The following is an 18626-nucleotide window of genomic DNA, read 5'->3' as shown; positions in this document are numbered from 1 at the left end:
ACAGCTAGCTTTAAACAAAAATCGATAATTGAATTTCTTAATAAAAAATAATTTAATATTGAAGCTGTATATAAATCTAAACAAATAAAAATTATTCATACTGTATGTACAGTACGTGTCTTTCACTGTCAATTATTTTTTTCTTTCGATTATACGGATTTTTCCTTATCCGGACTAGCTTCATCCCCAATTAGTCCGGATAATAGAGGTTCTACTGTATTTGTATTCTGTCTGCATATAGCCAAAGGTTATTATTCAAAAATCAAACTTAAAGAACAGTTGCTACGAGTACAAACGAATAGTCGTCTCTTCTATTCCAAGTATGAGTGAAAAGTGAAGTGTTTTTGTGTCTACTATTCCTACACAAAGATCTTCCTTCCCTTTGTTAATTTAACCCTTTCAATGAATTCATGCCGAGTCCATAACGGATGGTCCTTTTCAGGAACGAATTGTAGACTCCACAGGCAACACGGTGTGACCTACTTACACGCTGCTTCTTTGTGAAGTGTTGGTTTCAGTTTCGTGTGCGTATGGAACATTTTGCTTTTAATATATATATACAGATACACAGACAGATGGTAAATAATTTCTTTCGTTGTTCATAAAATCATAACCCTAGCTACAGCATTAATTTGAATTAATACGTTATAATCGTTTAACATTTTCAATTGATCCTTCTGCAATAAAACTATTTTATGAAATCTTTAAACCTTTTATTTTATTTTATAATCTGCAGAAATATTAACTTTATAAACTTTTTATTAAGTTATAGGCTATAATTAATTTCTAACTTTCGAAAAACATAATTTAATCTATTTGTTCTTATTTATTTTGAATTTTATTCTTTGATATTTTAAATCCTATTTTATTTTATTTTTTTACAGAAAATTCTGTAATAAATTAAAAACGAAAATCTCATCGGCTAATTAATTGGTGTGCTGCAAATCGGATAGTTATTGACAAACATAAATGAAAGAGCGTTTTAAAAATTCATTGCAGTAAACAGCAATTGTAAAGTTAAGTTTTCAGTATATTTCATTACATTATATATTTTGCACTTTTTAAACATTGGCAACAATCGATAACAACTGTCACTACTAAATAATACAAAGTCTCCATAATTTATTATTTATATTTATCTTTACACTAACATACACTTTAAAATCGAGTAAATAGAATAATTAATTAACTAATTTAGTTACTTGAAATAATTTACGATGAACTTTCAATTAGATTTTCAGAAAAAACTGCTATATGACCCCAAACATTTAGATTTTGTTGGAGGTAGTTTAGACGTTTATATACTACTATTGAAAAAACTTTTCAAATAAATGAATTAGGTGACAGAAATGGAACTTTATATAATTTATTACTTTTAATAGATATAAAATCAATTATTAATGTGATTAAAAATAATGTAATCTAATAATAAATGTTGTAAGCAAAATTAGTTTATCGATTTGACAATTACGATAGTGTTAAAATAACTTCGATAGCTTTACATTGGAAATCTTCTTTAAGAAAAAATGTAAAGAGAATGCAAAATTTGATCACGCTCACATAATTATTTAATTTTAAAAAATTTTGTTTTATACTAATATAATCCAATAAGAACAATTTAAATAAAATTGATTCCTAATCGCAAATTGTCGAGTTTGCTTGTGTGGATATTTAAGACAAATATTTGCTACAGCTCTTATTTTATGGACTTAAGGGATTTACAAATCTATTCATTAACTGAAAGTGAAATATACACATTTGTTTTTTCAGTAAGTAGTTATAAAATGATAGCTAGATATTATTTGAATTTACTGTACTTAAAAAAAGTAGTAAAAATGCATGTATGATCTCAATATATAATCGGTTCAAACACTTAGTAATTTGAAGACAGAGTTCGCTCAAACAGAGACCACCATTTTTAATTCCGTGTTTAAGACAATACAATTCCGGCGATCGACCTTCCTTTTGAGGCCAAAAGCCGCCAAAAACGCTAAAAAGTCTCTTTAAAAAAACACAAATTTTCCAATTAAAAAATACAAAAATTTTTCTAAAATAGAAATTGGTTAGTGGATATCCACTAGATGGTTCAAGAAGACGTTCTTATGTCACCAATTCCTATTTTAGAAAAATTTTATATTTTTTAATTGGAAAATTTGTTTTAAAAAAAAAAGACTTTTTTAGCGTTTTTGGCGGCTAGTAGCCTCAAAAGGAAGGTCGATCGCCGGAATCGTATTGTCTTAAACACGGAATTAAAAATGATGGTCTCTGTTTGAGCGAACTGTGTCTTCAAATTACTAAATATAAATAGAACCATCGGACAAAATGAAATTACAGTTCAAACACTGTTATTTCCTAGGAATTATCTCATCCACAAACTAAAAATATTAGCTAATCAACAACTTTATTTCACCCAGATGCATTTCGGAAATTATATTTCCCTCCTCAATGAGTTTTCTTTTCAAACAAGCTAAACAAGACACAAACACTTTTTCGTACTCTCACAATTTTTCAATTTTTCCATCGTTTTGACTACTTTCATATTAAAAACAATTTTTCTGTGTTTTTATCATTAACCATGTTTTATTATCCATAGTCTTTGCCGTCATTACCTTCATTCGTTACATTCCTCCTCATTCACCAACACTCCCACTGCAAAATTGAAAAATTGTGAAAAAGTATCGAAAAAGTGTATGCGCCTTGTGAAAGAAAACCCACTGAGAAGAAAATATTGTAATTTCTGAAATACATCTGGGTGAAATAAAGTTGTTGTTGGCTAGTATTTTGGAGTATGCGGATGTGATAATTCCTAGAAAATAACGGTTTAAACCGAATACATATTGAGATTTAAAAAAAACAGCATAGAAGCATAAGAGATAAATGCATATATAATACTTTTGTAAGAGTATTTTTAAAGTGTACGTATATACGTTATTAGAGAGATTACGGCCGACGTTTTCATCGCAAAAACGTGAACTTCGGACGTTCAGCGCGCCATCTTGTAAGTCTAGAAGTTTGACAATGGCGTTTGGAACGTCAGTGGAATCATGCTCGACGTTCCATATGCCATTGTCAAACTTCTAGGCTTACAGAACGTCCGACGTTCGCGTTTTTGCGAATAAAACGTCAGCCGCACCCTCTCTATTATAAACTAATATATATTTTGGCAAAACTTTAAAATTTATTTTTAGTTTCAAAGTTATTTAATTTAACTTCTAAAATATGTCACATGTTATTGATATATTCTAATAATAAAATTCGTAATTTATTAAATCACTTTTACAAGTATAAAACTTTTAAAATACTTCACTTCAATGAAAACTATCTTATAAATTTTTTTAGAAAAAGAATGCTTACAGAGAATAGTTATTTACAATGAAACTACGATAATGTGTTGGAAGAAAAGTCATAGCCAATTATTTTTAAATCTTACACTTGAGTAAATATTTGAATTAATTACACATCTCGAAACTAGAGTATAATATTAATAACATTTGTTTGACTTAATACAGTATAAGTTTTTGCACAAAAAAGTTTTAGAAATTTATCAATTTAATTCAAAAACTAGTAAAATGCTTTTTTTCAAGAAATCAGTTTTCTTACATTTTAATAGACGATATAAAACACATCTTTAATAAACAAGTTAACAGATGCTATTGGAGAAATGGTTTAATAGTAGTTTTATTTCAATTAATTTATTTATTATCTAAGTTTTATTATTTTAATTATTAACCGATATTTATTAAATAAATGCTGTAAACTTCTGTAAAGATGTAAACTGTTTTTGTATAAAAACCCAATAAGTTAAAAGAAAGCTCAGTTCATAATGTTAAATATCTATTTGATTTTATACTTTTATTAATGTTATTAATCTAAATTTGTTCAAAATAAATAGTTTTAATAAATAAATGCAAACTTTTATTGATAAATACGTTTTTCATAAAATATTTAAAACTTATTTCTGAAACTAGATTTTTAAACATTATTTTAAGTAGCTGATTTTTGGACATTAATAATACATATTTATATGAATTTTTCAAATATTTAATAGGTTATAAAATTGAAAATAATTACATATTGATATTAATTAATATATTCATAGAATAAAAAATATATGTTATAGACATAAATTACAATCTTTATTTTATAAAATAAAATATACACAAAACACGAAAAGACACAACACAACAAACTAAAAACTGATGCCTTCAACAATGAATATAATTATAAGTATCGATTTTAGCATGTAGTTGTGTTATGCGCACCACCTATTTGTCTAGAAGTCCTCCTATTTGTTGTTATGTGATTGTCCAATACACTAGACATCTGTGTAGACAAAGATAAACGAGATAATCCCAGCCTTCCTAATGGTTTTCTTGGAGTAATATGTCGAAGTTGATGTCTTTTGTAGGAACGTTTAAACAGATACATTACCTAAAATCAAAAAGAAAAAAAAGCTTTACGCTGAATCATTAGTTCAGTGCTTAAAATTCATTCTAAAATAAAAATCAAAATTAACTTTGAAGGGATATATTTCAAACAGAAAACGGAATGCATACAGTAGCACGAGACATTCTATAAACGGCTGTAATAATGTAAATATTTTTATTACTAATTTTATAGTATTTAAAAGTAATTTTCAGTATTATTTATAGAACTTTCAAACTTTACTTTCCAAAGTTTCTATCTCCAATTTCTTCTCGAACATTTTCTACTTTATTTTCTATACAATCACAACACAGTCTAGTGTATATGATTCTCTTTCTAAATTAAAAGAGGCCTATGACAAATATCTATTTCCTTCTCAAAGCTTTCACGAATATTGTAAAACGATCCGATAAACTTTCTGAAGTCTTTTCTCTTTTAAAAATTGAGCAATATAAATGAATGTTTTCAGTTTTACTTACATTAAATTAAAGTTTCAAATTTATAATAAAAAAAATGTTTATAAGTAATTGTTCCATTAAAAATATTAAGAATTAATCCCTTATAAAACCTATTTAGGATTTATAAATAATTTATACTTAAATTGTCTTTTTATAAAATCAATAGAAAATTATATATTTTTAAAACACAATATGTATATTTTAATTGATATAACTTTGATTTTTATGGAAATAAAATAAAATAATTTTCATTTTGAAAGTAATAAAAATTTAATTACAATTTTTTATGTTTAAACTTTTAAAAATATTTATAGATTTAAAAAATTTTAATTATATCTAAATTATAGCAGTTTATTTTAAAGTGTTTAATTAATATATAAATATAATTATTAAATTTCGTCGTTAGATAATTTTTTAGTCGATTCAAGAAGACGTAGTCTGTTCAAAAAGTAATTTTTGGGTCCACCATTTATTTCTTAACTGTGTTCTAGAACACCCTTTTACGACCGGACCTTTCCTTTGAGGCTATGTCAACTATAAGTTATGTCAGTTTAATTAAAATACTATAAACAAAATAATTAAAAATTTAAGCTGATATAAAAAGGTTTAAAATTTTTAATATTTTGAATTTTGTTATATTAAGAAAAATCTTTAAAAATTAAATATTTTATTCTTTTAATAATTAACATACTACATTTGAAATGTAATAAAATACAAGACCGTTTCCTATGAATAAAGTGTAATTTAATGAACACAAAAACTTAAATATTTGGTAAACTACAATGATTTATATAAGTAATTACATGTTGGAATGTTTTCAAACATTTTGTTGAGCTATAAAGAGATACTGAACCGGAAATTATACAGGTTACGAAGATAATAAGCAATATGAGATATAATTTCATATTGTAAAAGTAATTTTGTAACATGATAAATAATAATATTATATTGCAAGCATAATCATGTTACTGAACAATAAATCCTAGAATATTTTACAAAATTTACCATTAGATTCCAGAGATTTTCGTTATAAAACTTTCGTTGTTTGAACTAAATTTTACTTTTTATATAAGATATTCCCATTATAGTGATAATTAAGAAGTCATGTACAATTCCGAATATGAAAATGTGACATGTTAAAACGACATAAAAATAAAAATGATAAATTGATGGGCTAATTGGGAATCGTTTCCTGAAGGTGAATGATGTCAGTAATTGGTGTAAACTACCTATCCCTAAGAGTGTCATATATCAAAACAATCAACTATATCACCTCTTATTGAAAGAAATTACCAAAAATTAAGTCTAATGCGCCACCATTTATACAACTTTTTATGCTTGTACATAAAATGCAGCTTTGAAGTTAATAGCTACTTTTATTCTTAAAGTTATATTATTATAACTTAATGGTCTGTAAAAATATCTTTAAATCTTAATTTTTCTTAATTCAAAAATATTATATTTAATTGCAATTCTCTATAAAAATTCAACATAAAAGTTAAATTATTCCACACGTACTGTGTGAAAAATATACGGATTCAGAATAAAAGAAAAATGAATAAAATGAAATAATCCGTTTTATCATTTAATTTAAAAAAATGTGAATTAGAAGATGAAAAAGTAAATTTATAGGGATTTAAATATGATCTTATTATTATTCCAAAAGATGGATTTTTCTTTTACTTTTAAAAAATTCAATTCGTTCCTATAGCTATTAATGGAAACTTTTAAAATGTTATTTACAAGTGTTTTATATTATTCACACATCAATTCTTCAAGAAATTATTAATTATCACTATCATTAATACAATTTAAAAGTTATCTAAAAAGATATTAACTAAATTCATATATAAAAATAATACTACTAGGATTATTTATTGTTTACATTTGTATGTACTTTATTAATTACTTAATTGTGATTACATACTATTTTATTAATCATAAAATATATATTACAAATCGAAATGTATATATTCTCGAAATATTAAATTATATATTATAATTATCGGAAATTATAATAATGTTATTATGTGTAATAATATATATATTTCTAGAAATTGGTTATAATTGAATTATCAAGTTAAATTTAATTTTCTCTAATTTCTGCAATTAACGTTTGAAAATAAAATTCCGACTATTATATTCGATTTGAAATTTCACAATTTTAATGTTACACTTCTGTTAATTGTAAATTATCTTAAACCAAGGCTTGCTATATTATGTTTTTTACTTTTTATGTTAACAATTATTTATGTACAGAAATAAAACAAAGAAAAATTTAAAAGTTTCTTGACAATTCAAACTTAAATTTATAGACTATTTTTCTAATTATATATATATATATATATATATATATATATATATATTACAGATTATTATGATGAATTTATCATATATGATATAATATATATATATATATTATATCATATATGATAAATTCATCATAATAATCTGTTTAAAGATCGTCCAGATATCAGATGGAATTCGATATAGCTATTTTTCAATACATGATTATGAGATCAAATCTAATCAAGATACAATACGTTTCTATAAATAAATTTGGCCAGATCTACTGGTTTCTATACCACATAACTTGAATGATTTATTTATAGGATCAAACTACCTATAATGGACTAAAAACTGGCCTCTATGTATATGTCCTATATTATCTCTTAGTTTCTGCGCTTTCAGCTTAGCTATATTATCAATTATTGATATATAAAAACCAATTTCTTTTGTTGTACAGTACTTTTATTATTTACTAGATGAATATTTTAAATAAATAAATAAAAAAAAACCAAGTTTTAGTTACTTATAAATAATTAATTAAAATGAGCATTTAGAAAATGTTTTAAAGCATTTAAGCATTAAAGCACAATCAAAAAATACAATAATTTTTGAAAAGGAAATGATAAAATAATAATAATCATATAAGGATTATATAAAAGTACTTTTTATTTTTAATAAGTAATTGTTTGTTTTTCTCGTTTTAAAATATTATGATTTCAAAGCTTGATAAAATCTATAAACTATATTCTACGGCATGAAATTTTATTGTTGTTATTGTCTATTTTTATTGAAAATAAATTTGATTTCTAGAGTTTTCCAATATCTAAATTCAAAATTTTAGAAACAAGAAAAGAGAATTAATGTCATATTGTTTTTATTCTTTTAAGTATCTATTTCTCTTTTCTTCTTTTTAAATATAATACAGCTTTAAAAAATATTTGATAATGGATATTTATTTGTACATGAAACATGTTGAAAGGAAAAAATAAAAACTGATAAAAATGTTAGATCAAATTCAAAATAAAAATAGAAAGAATATAAAATTCTATTATTGTAATTCAATATCTTAAATGAAAAACTGCAGTAAATCGTCCAAATTTTTTTTTTTCTTTTGTAGTTGTTGAAAGTGAAATCGATGTAGATAGAAACTTTAATTTGTAAATCTCGATATTTGTAATCAATAAATTATTTTTCAGATATTATTTAAATATTTCACCGTGTTAAATCATCAGCTGACTAGATTTAAAAACTAAATTTTAATTATTACTTCAGAAAAACTCAAACGCAAATAAGCATTTTATAATAATAGTGTGTATTTAGAAATATATTCGAAAATAAATAAAACTATATAATTTAATTAAAAATAGAAAATAATTAAAAAATTATATTTGCGCGCATAAAGTGGGTCAGATAAGACGCTTTCCTGTGGCAAATTTGGGAACACCGTTATGATCTAACAAAAGAAAAAACTAAAATCGAAAAATTCAATTTTTTCAACATTGCGATATCGTTTTTTAAAAATAAATACACGCTGTTTAGAAAACGATCAGAGTTCAGTCAAAATTGTAAAGAACATTGGCTTCAAGGGAGGCCATTTTCTGATTTGCTTCTGACAACATCAATTCTAGTTACGCCTCTGCGAGAGATTTATCGTCATTTTCTATTATTATTTATTACTTGTTTTCAACTAATTTCCTTTAATTAAATGAAAATTATTTAAAACAACTTTAAATTCAATTACAAACGTCTTTATTTAAACATTTTACAATATGACTCTATATCCGCAACGTAAAATATCCACCTAGAAAATTTGGTACTGTGCGTATTTTGACGACACGTTGATTGTTTTAGCCAACCAACCACAGTCAAAGTTGGCACAGCATTAAATCGTCCTAGAAAATTAATTGGGTCTGTACTGTGAAAGTTCTAATACGACTGTTGGCTGAAAGTTAACAGAATATAGGGCCGGTTAAGCCTTATGTTCTGTCAAAGTAGTATCGTAATCCTAATGTTAGCATTTCTTTTTAAATTAGATCGAGGATTTGTGTTGAACCCGTGTCGATTGAAAATTATTATTAAATTCGTACTGGATTCCAACATATTAGATTTTACACTCCTTCAAACATCATATACAGTATTTTGAAAGTAATGTGGTGTATGGAATACCAATATTTTACCTTTAGCTTTTTAATTCGTAGTTTAACATAATGATTATCTACTGGGCTGTCGCGGCACATTACGGTGCCTCAATGACACTTCAGGGATGCGCGAAATAATGCTGAGTAGCGCCATAACACTTATGTGATTTGCTAAAATTACAAAATCTCAACAACACTACATTGATAATGTAGTTTGGATGCCACAAAAAATATTACTAAACTAGAAATTCTCCCGTGAAGCATAACGGAATATTTTCTTATCAGAAAGTAGAGATTGAAGAATCGAGAAGAGCTCAAGTCGAGCTTGACGTTCTGATGTTATTTCTGCAGGCCTTGACAAAGCCATTTTTACTTGATGTTGTTCAAGTCGGACTTAACGGCTTTCAGAGGTCTCGGTTGTTCTTATTTTTTTAGACCTAGAATTTATCTGACTAATTTTACTCATACGCTTTCCCCAAGGAATTTTTTCGATAAAATAGTGATTCATTTTAATTCCACGTTGATAAAACAAAGATACAGTACTTTAATTAGACACTTTCTAAATAACGGGCTCGTTAGACCGTTACTTCCGATTGGATAATAGAACGTCACGTGGTCACTATGGAAAAAATTTAATATGTAAAAATACAACTTAAGGGAAATTTTTTGTCAAGCATAAACGGCACATAGTCACTGACGTCATTGAAACGTAAGTGTGATTACCGATCCGAAATCGATAACACGTTTATTCTATAGCTAATATTTCCGCAAAATAAGCAGCCTATACTTTCCGTCAAAACATAAAACGAATATAACCAAAATTTCATCTGGATTGGACAAAAATTTCAGGAGTTATAAGGAATTCACATACACAGACCACGGCTTTTATATTAGTAATTGGGAGTGCCACCATTAGGGCAGAAAAACGCTTTATAATGTATAAGTTAAAACAAAATTACGTTGTATAAGTGTAAAAATATGAAATAAGTTTTTAAACATTATTATTCTTTCAAAAATACGTTACACATTCTTCTTTGTAACTTTCCTTACAAATTTTATTAATACATCAATAAATTGCATCGGCAGGCGTCGAAACTGTGTAACGTATATTATACACGTTTATTTTAGAGAATTGTTGTATAAAGCAGCATCTTTGTTTAAAACATGTTTTAAAATATAAGATATAAAATAATCTGCTTGGAAGTCCTTCTATACTAAAATTTGGTTACTGATATGTGGTATATATTAGCAAAATAATTACATATTATTCCGTTTTCAATGACAACATCGGATGAAAATTATCAGATAAATGCTCATGCTGTGAAAATCATTATTAACATCACTGCCGACACTATAACAATATTCATTACCGATCTTGCAATATTGTTCATTGGCATAGGACCTTTATCGATTAAAATTGTTGGCATTAACGCTGGCATTGATCTCTGGGTCAATTGTCATTATCAAACATCGAATTAATGTTGAACAATATGAATTATTCTTTTTAAGCTCACTCTTTTCCTTAAATATGTAGGGCTTTTGTTGAATTGTTAAGTATATTATAATATGTTTAATATAAAGTAGTGCAATTTGAATTCGGCTCCGTAGTATCGTTGGAATATATAAAATATGTAAGGAAATACGTTATTTAAATACGTATGTGCAGTACCATATGATATTTTATTTTAAATTACTTGAAAGTATTTCTATTAATAAGCAATTCATGTTTTTTTATGTATTTTAGTATTCACCGATAAATTGTGTCTGTCATATTAGGCTGAAGAGGGGAGTAAATTGTTGTTTTTTCCGAAATATTATGAACTTTCAGGAATTATTTTTTGTTAATAAATAATTACACTACAATTTTTAGTTTAAAATTTTAAACTATTTTTTAAAGTTTCATATTTTTATTTCTAAGTCTCTGAAACATAAATAGATTAAAATCTCTACTTGTTCAGTTTATATAAATATCTCAAAAATTATTCATCGGTTCCCTATTTTAAGGATTAAATAATTTAATTTTATTATGCTTTGGTTTATACTTTCCATAGATTTTTCTAGGGTTTGGTAAATAATTTTAACCAAATAAAACTAATATTTATTAACTATTAATTAGTACATATACTAAAAAATTATTATTTAAAATTTATATTTTTTTATAATATTCTACCATAAAAATATTATACAAATATATAGGGAATGAGATCTAAACGATTACTAAATGTAATTCGAAAATATTACAAATTATTTAAATTATTTATTTGATCATCAAGAACAATTTTGCAAATTTACTTTTAATTAATTGTTAGATTTATTGATTGGAATTCATTTGTAAAAATACTCCTTTTTTTAATTGCATTCTTATGACATTACAATTTAATATTGCTATTAAATTTTAATCTCCGAAAATATTTATAATAAGTAAGCAATTGTTTTATATTAGTAATTAATTTTAAACAATAATTATCTATTTAAAATCTTATTATTAAATTTTTAATTTAATAGAATTTAAAAATTTCTAAATCTAACGCTTGAATATTAATTATTAAATTTCAAAATTTTATCAACGCGGTTGACTATCTTTTTTTAAAGGGCATTCATCATGTAGCACAAATGAAAACAAAGCGAAATTCGATCTTTTTCCAGGTGGGATGCAAGATGTCCAAGCTCACATGTCAGTAATTCTCTTGTAAGATTAATCAAAAAACCGGAAGCTGTAGCAGAAAAGCACTGCCATTAACAAGATCATACAAAAGTCATATGGGGCAAGTAGAATGGCTACACAGTTGCCCCATCGAAGTCGATCCGTCTGTCTGGAAAGTTTTGTTTGAAAAGTTTCTGACATGACGACTGAAATGAAACGCTACGTCAACTTGTAAGAGAATGACTGATGGAAGTAGATGTCCCCTCAGGCAGTTTTATCGATTTATGAAGTCTTGCCATTGTTTTGCATCGAAACCTACTTTTTATTCAAATATTCTCGATTCATTTTATAAGAACTGATATATAGAAAGTTCAAACCTAACACGAACAAGCAAAAAAGTTTGTGGGGCATTTTGAATAAATTGATATTTTTGAGGGATTATTAAATATTCACTGCAAATAAATTTACGATAATTCTAACATCAGGAAAAGATAAAAATTCGGCATAAAACTGAAGTATATAGTTTAAAGTTGAGCAAACGTTTTATATTTACTGTAATTTTGTATTTTGTAATTCTAATTCTATGTTAATTTTGTAAAATCATTAAATTATTATTTTATTTTCATTAATTAATTATATATAATTATAATTAAAAATATTCGTAACATTTTACTTACGCTCATTACGATATTTTATCATAGTAAATTTCATTATACTGTATATCATTAAAAACTTTGTTGAAAATTTAAAGTTTTTAATCCCAGATTATTCCACGCGGCATTATGCAAAATAGAGGTGACAGATTTCACAAATTAAAGAAAACTTTACAATAAATTTAAGACAAACTATTATCGTGGTTTCAATAACATTACTTCTGATTTTAGTTCGATTGTTTCGCTTCCTGTGACATCGTAGGTTTCCTTTGATGTACATTTTAATACTACGATGTATAAATATGTATATAATACGAATTCTTAATAAAGTAATACACTAAGAAACAATGTTATGTGTACAATATAACGAATTCTCTACAAATTAGTTGATAAAGTTCTATTTTTCTGAATTAAATGAATTTTCTCATTGGTAATAGGTGACAAGCCATTATATACTTTTTGTAACATTTCCCTCGTAGGAAACGAAACAATCCAATTAAAATTAGAAATAATGTTATCGAAAACGTAATAATGGTTTGTCTTAAATGTATTGAGGTTTTCTTTAATTTTTTAAATCCCGCGCCTCTATTATGCGTAATTTTGCGTGTTTCCTGATAATCTGTGTTTCATTATTGCATGAAGTTCGCGAATTTCTGAAGTTTCAATCGTCAATCGTAAAATCTGTGTATAGATCTGTGAAAATAATTGCAAAGATATTTTAATTTTCAAAATGCATCTTTTCTTTAGTGAAATCTTTTCGCTGATGCTGTAGCGGAGTGTAATATGCTAAAAGAATCCGTAAAGGTAATATTTATTTGGTTACCGAATACTTTAACTGAATAAATTATCCCACAGAAATACAGTTCGGTTAAAATTAGAAGCGTTAAAAGTGCCTTATTTATCTTGAACATGGAGCTTATATGAAGTTAGACAAATATTGCAAATGACATAGCCATTGGAAAGTCTAGCCATTATCCTAGAAAATCATTTCTTTAACTGCTTTCTTTTTCTTTTCTATTCTCAGCAAAGACTTTAACCCTCTTTTATTTCAGTAATTTTTCAATATAATTCTTCTAAAGTCTTGAAAAATTGAATCCAATGATTATATGCTGATGTAAAATTCGTACAAAGTTCACTGTCACATAAAAAGTTTACGATTTTAGCAAAACTAATTTAAAAGTTCACTAATCTTTCGCACAAAACATCAAATTATTAATCTAATATGAGAAGTGACTGCACTGAATTTCAAGTTCAATAGCTAAAATTTAATTTTAAACAATTAATTATCTAATTATTCCAACAAGTTAATCGCTTGAAATGATTGAAACATGCTTACTAACTTAATCATGCATTTGTAATTTTAATTTCTGATCAAAAATTAATTAAAAATAATCAGAGAATCAGTTAAAGAAAATAGATCTTATATATAATATCTTACGTACTATTTTACTAGTCTAAATAATTAAATAAGAACCCAGGAAGCAGTATCTATAATAATCAGCACAAAAATAATCAACCAAACCAAAAAGTCGCAAGTAATGTTATAACTTTTCTGTTCTTTTCATTCCTTTCAGGATTTCGATCAATTCATAATTCAATAAATCCTTGTAATAAATGCTTTGTTATATTATTTCTATTGATTACGATAAAAACATCATTTCTATATTTAGAGCTCAGGATAATAGTTTAATATTAAAAATAATGAAAGTAATTAAAACTGCGTTTTCTACAAAGAAAAACAATATTAAACCCGTTTACTTTCTGATAAATGTTTTTCACTTACCTCGCTATTAAAGTAGCAAAAAATTAACGAAACGAGAAAGCCCTATAAAAATTTAATATTTTAGTATAAAAATTTAGTATTTTTTACAGTATATGGTGATATATAAATAGAATCTAAGAGATAATGATAAGAGTTACCTGCAATCCATCTAATGTATAAGTGAAAAATGTATACGCTTCCAAGAGTTCGCAACTAACTGAGTGCGGTCGATAAATAGCCAGTGAGAAATGGAGACCAAATAAAGGAGCTAAAACTAAAGTTGCTCTAACAGCTTTCCTAAAATAACTTTGAATAATTATTTAAACGTTTGAAATTATATTAGGATATATTTTTAATAAAGTCATACTTTCCTACCTATATTGACTTGGCTCGTTTGCATGAGTTGCCTGTAGTTTAGTTACCAACACTTGAATGATGTGGCAGAGAAAGACGAAATTTAGCTTTAAAAAAGCAGAATAAATAAAATTTAATTTATAATTTACGTCTGTTTGATAACGTTTAGCCACTTACCATTAAACTGCATAAATTAGGTATGTTTAAAATCCATTCATACGGATCAGCGGGAATCGCCCAGCATCTACAATATATATATATATATATATATATATTTTTTTTTTTAATTAAAGTTTTTAATAAAGAATGATGAGAAGTTTTGTGCGTTTGAATTACACTTTAATATAACGATATCGTATGTTAAATTAAATTTAAATAAATAAATAAATAACTATTGCATTTTTAAACAAAGTTTCTTACTGTGAATTAGCGAAATTTTCTCTCAATATAGCATAAATTGTAATAGGTATAATGGGAAAACCTAAAATAAAATAATATGATTATAAAAAAGAACTTAATTATAACTTATTTCTAGCTTATTTAATCAAAAATATTTGTTACCCCATCCAATTAAATAAAACTTTATAATATTTTTCTGTTCCGCAAATGCTGCTGCAATCAGGCGATGTAAGTAAAATCCTTCACAGAACATCCACATGTAATTAGTCATTTGGAAATATTTGGTTAAAATAAGAAGTATTTTACAACCAACCTAAAAAGTAAGAATTAATAATGATTAAATTGTAAGTCTGTATAGACAACTTGCACTTAACAGGCTTTCTGAACTGTCAAAACTAACATAAGTAAAACAATTTTTATATATGTTTAATTTAATTTGCAGTTATTTTAAAGATTGGAGATATTAAAGCTTATATTTTACGATTCAAAACTAATTTATAACATTGATAACAACTGTGAAAGGATTCGAATTTTTTTAATAGGTTTATATTTAATCCGATTATGATATTGCGAAACGAAATGCCAATTCTATTATATATATCAGAGAAAAGAAGTGTTGAGATTCTCAATTCACAATTTTTTGATAAGAGACTCATCGAATTTATTTCGTATAAAGTAATCAAATGATAATCTAATTTATTTTGGATTAGTTTCTTTTTCGGTTTTTAGAGTTATTTCTAAATCATTCCTTCTCTTTTTTAGACTTTTTCCGCCCTGTGGGCACTAACAAGATCGTTTTTCAGGCCAATCGTGGGTGCGGCCAGGCCCAGAATGGAACGGTATAGTAATGGGGGTCGGGACCAAACTTATCTAGGACAGATCGCTCCCTAGATTCGATCCAGTTAAAAACCACGAAAATTCCTGGGGTTTAATCTCGATTTTCCCAGAGCTAACCGCTTCGGCTACCCAACCGGCCTGCCTTTATAAATTAGAATTTCAGAATCTGATATGAAAAAGTTTCAGTTTTTATAAAATTTAAGAATAAAGGAAATTGCCTAAAGCTAAAAAGTAACATTTCTATAAATTAAATAATAATTTGTAATGCAGAATAAGCTCAATATGCTTAAATTTAACGACGTAATCCAGCATAAGCACACAAAAATATATTGCTTCTATATTAACATATTACATATAAGTAAAGAACTATTTAAATTTATAGATATTAAACTTATTCAGTAAAATATTCTTATTTTATAATAATAGAAATAAAAAAATTTTGTTTTCAATACATTTTGAATGAAGACATTATGCAAAACGTAAAAGCATTAACTCGTTAGTTTTGGTAGATTTGAAGCATTATCTATGACAGACAAAGTATAAAATACTCACTTATCTGTCACTAGTTTATCTGCTGTTCGACAACGTAGTAACACATTTTAAAAAAATATTAATAATTGTTATTCATGCTTTCTGAATAAAGTCTTGGTGTATTGTGCTGTTGTCTCTTTCTTCAAATTGAAATAAATCAATTGTACTATTAAAATTAAACATTTCGTCTTATTTTTGTATATTAAATAAGGTAATTTATTTCACAATTAAGTTTTCATATGTCTACTATAAATAGCAATGTTATTAATTCATTCTACGTAAAAACTTGAATTTACTAAAATCAATCGTTATCTTTTAAAGCCTGAATAACAAATTTAAAGACGTTCTATAAATATCGAGATTCTAAAAGTTAGAATATCTTAGCAAAGAAAGAAGAGACTTAGGCATTCATGTTTTGTTATCAGGTCATACAGCTTCTGAACAAAAATGTATCAGCTACTCGAAAATTAAATATTAAATTATTTAGATATTCGTTCAATATTTCAGTTTTACAGTGTGATGTAAACATGAGTTTCTGCTTTTATTTTAACTTTAGCAGTTTCTTATGAAAAGCCTGAATAGACAATTTAAAAAAATGCATTTCTCTTCCTCCTCGAAAGATGAAATGATTACACTCCTCGCTTTTCATATCTAGCTATGAATATCTTAATGTTTTATTTATCTTTGAATCTTATAAAACAAAACTCAAAGTTAATTTCAATATAAAACTTTCGCAACTAAATTTAAATATTTTCTATTTAATTGTAATATATTAAATACGAAACGTTTCATTATTACAAAACATTTTTAAGATAAAAGTTATTGAAGCACGAAGGAAAAATAATTATTTTTCTATATTTTTAAATAACTCAATAAATAATCAAATAAACTTTTAATATAATAATAAATTGTTTTCCGCATTATTTTAATTTATTTTTGATTTTAAAATAATTTTATAAAGCTTTAATTTAAAATAATATAAATAAATTGAAAATCTCTTCGATTCAACATTAGATATTTCTTATAAATTTTCCTCATAGCTAATTATTCGTAATTTTAATTGATATATGTTAATTAAGTTTTAATTTGATCTGATTAATTAATTCTGTGATTAACTACAAAAATTAATTTCCATCGGAATTTACGAATGTAACATTAGAAAATATAATTCAAATTTTTAAACAGAAAACAATGGAAACACATAAAATCACGTAGATTTTTCAATTAGATATTATAAAATTTTTTCTATACATAATAATAAACGACAGGTAAAGAATAAATTATATAAAAAAGTAATTTAAAAAATAAAACTGATGTAACGGGGTTGTTAATCAGTTAATGATTATTTTTCTTTCTTTGTTTGTTTCAATTTATATATTGAAATGATAAATGTAAGAAATCTATTTACTGAAGGTAATAAAAGTCGTACGAAAAAGGTTTTTGAAGAAAAAATTTCTTTCAGTATTAATTACAATATGTAACGTTAGATAAATCTTGTTAGATATATTTTAATAAAACAGCGAGTAAATGTCAAATCTTATATAAAAGAAAAGTGATAAAACTATATATTTAATGAAATTATTCAGTCAACAGATCTGAAATCATTCGCTGTTTAATTTCTTATTTTTTAAATTTTGTATGGTATAATTTTGAACCAGAAATACAGTGAAATTAATTTATTAAAACAGCAATATACTCTAGAAAACAACGATAAAATATAACAATAATTTATTTAACTAAGATATTATGAATTATCCTATAGGCTACATAATTTATATGTCATACTTGCTGAATATTTTCCGTCAGTACGTTGTAAAGACAAAATATTACATATCTTATTCTAAAAAAGTTGAAAATACACGTCAGTAACGATAACGTTTTCTTAAATTTTACAAAATAAATACTTTATTAAATTAACTTTTTAATACAGTACATACTCTGATTACAATGTATCTAATCTAACCATATTCAAGAACTCCTATTTTAATCAGAAATATTTATCACGTAATCTGTCATCTGCTTTTTGTGGAAGATTAGACTCGTAAAATTGCTTTTATGCCTACCAACGTCTTAAATACTTGAAGATCTCACTAATACTATCTGAATATTTTGTCGATTTCATTATATAGGCCTTTA

At 25.4% G+C, this 18626-nt stretch overlaps 1 protein-coding gene across 2 annotated transcripts in view; it reads right to left on the bottom strand.

Annotated features, from left to right (window-relative positions):
• Window positions 1–4062: 4062 nt before the first annotated feature.
• The window catches only part of LOC136978653 (calcitonin gene-related peptide type 1 receptor-like), a 32806-nt gene continuing 18242 nt past the window's right edge, over window positions 4063–18626 (bottom strand). The window contains exons 9-15 of one of the 2 annotated variants that reach the window (XM_067274391.1): window positions 15285–15435; window positions 15144–15204; window positions 14901–14967; window positions 14745–14830; window positions 14528–14675; window positions 14391–14432; window positions 4063–4431 (exon numbers count right to left, since the gene is read on the bottom strand). In XM_067274391.1, the coding sequence (XP_067130492.1) occupies window positions 4237–4431; window positions 14391–14432; window positions 14528–14675; window positions 14745–14830; window positions 14901–14967; window positions 15144–15204; window positions 15285–15435 (750 nt within the window). In that variant the 3' untranslated portion in view covers window positions 4063–4236. The remainder of the gene's footprint in view (window positions 4432–14390; window positions 14433–14527; window positions 14676–14744; window positions 14831–14900; window positions 14968–15143; window positions 15205–15284; window positions 15436–18626) is intronic. The other variant, XM_067274392.1, reaches the window with a different exon arrangement.

This window comes from Centruroides vittatus, unplaced genomic scaffold (genome assembly GCF_030686945.1).
Source record: "Centruroides vittatus isolate TY-2023 unplaced genomic scaffold, ASM3068694v2 contig_549, whole genome shotgun sequence".
NCBI classification, from domain to species: Eukaryota; Metazoa; Arthropoda; class Arachnida; order Scorpiones; family Buthidae; genus Centruroides; species Centruroides vittatus.
This window is presented reverse-complemented; position numbering and strand designations above follow the sequence as displayed.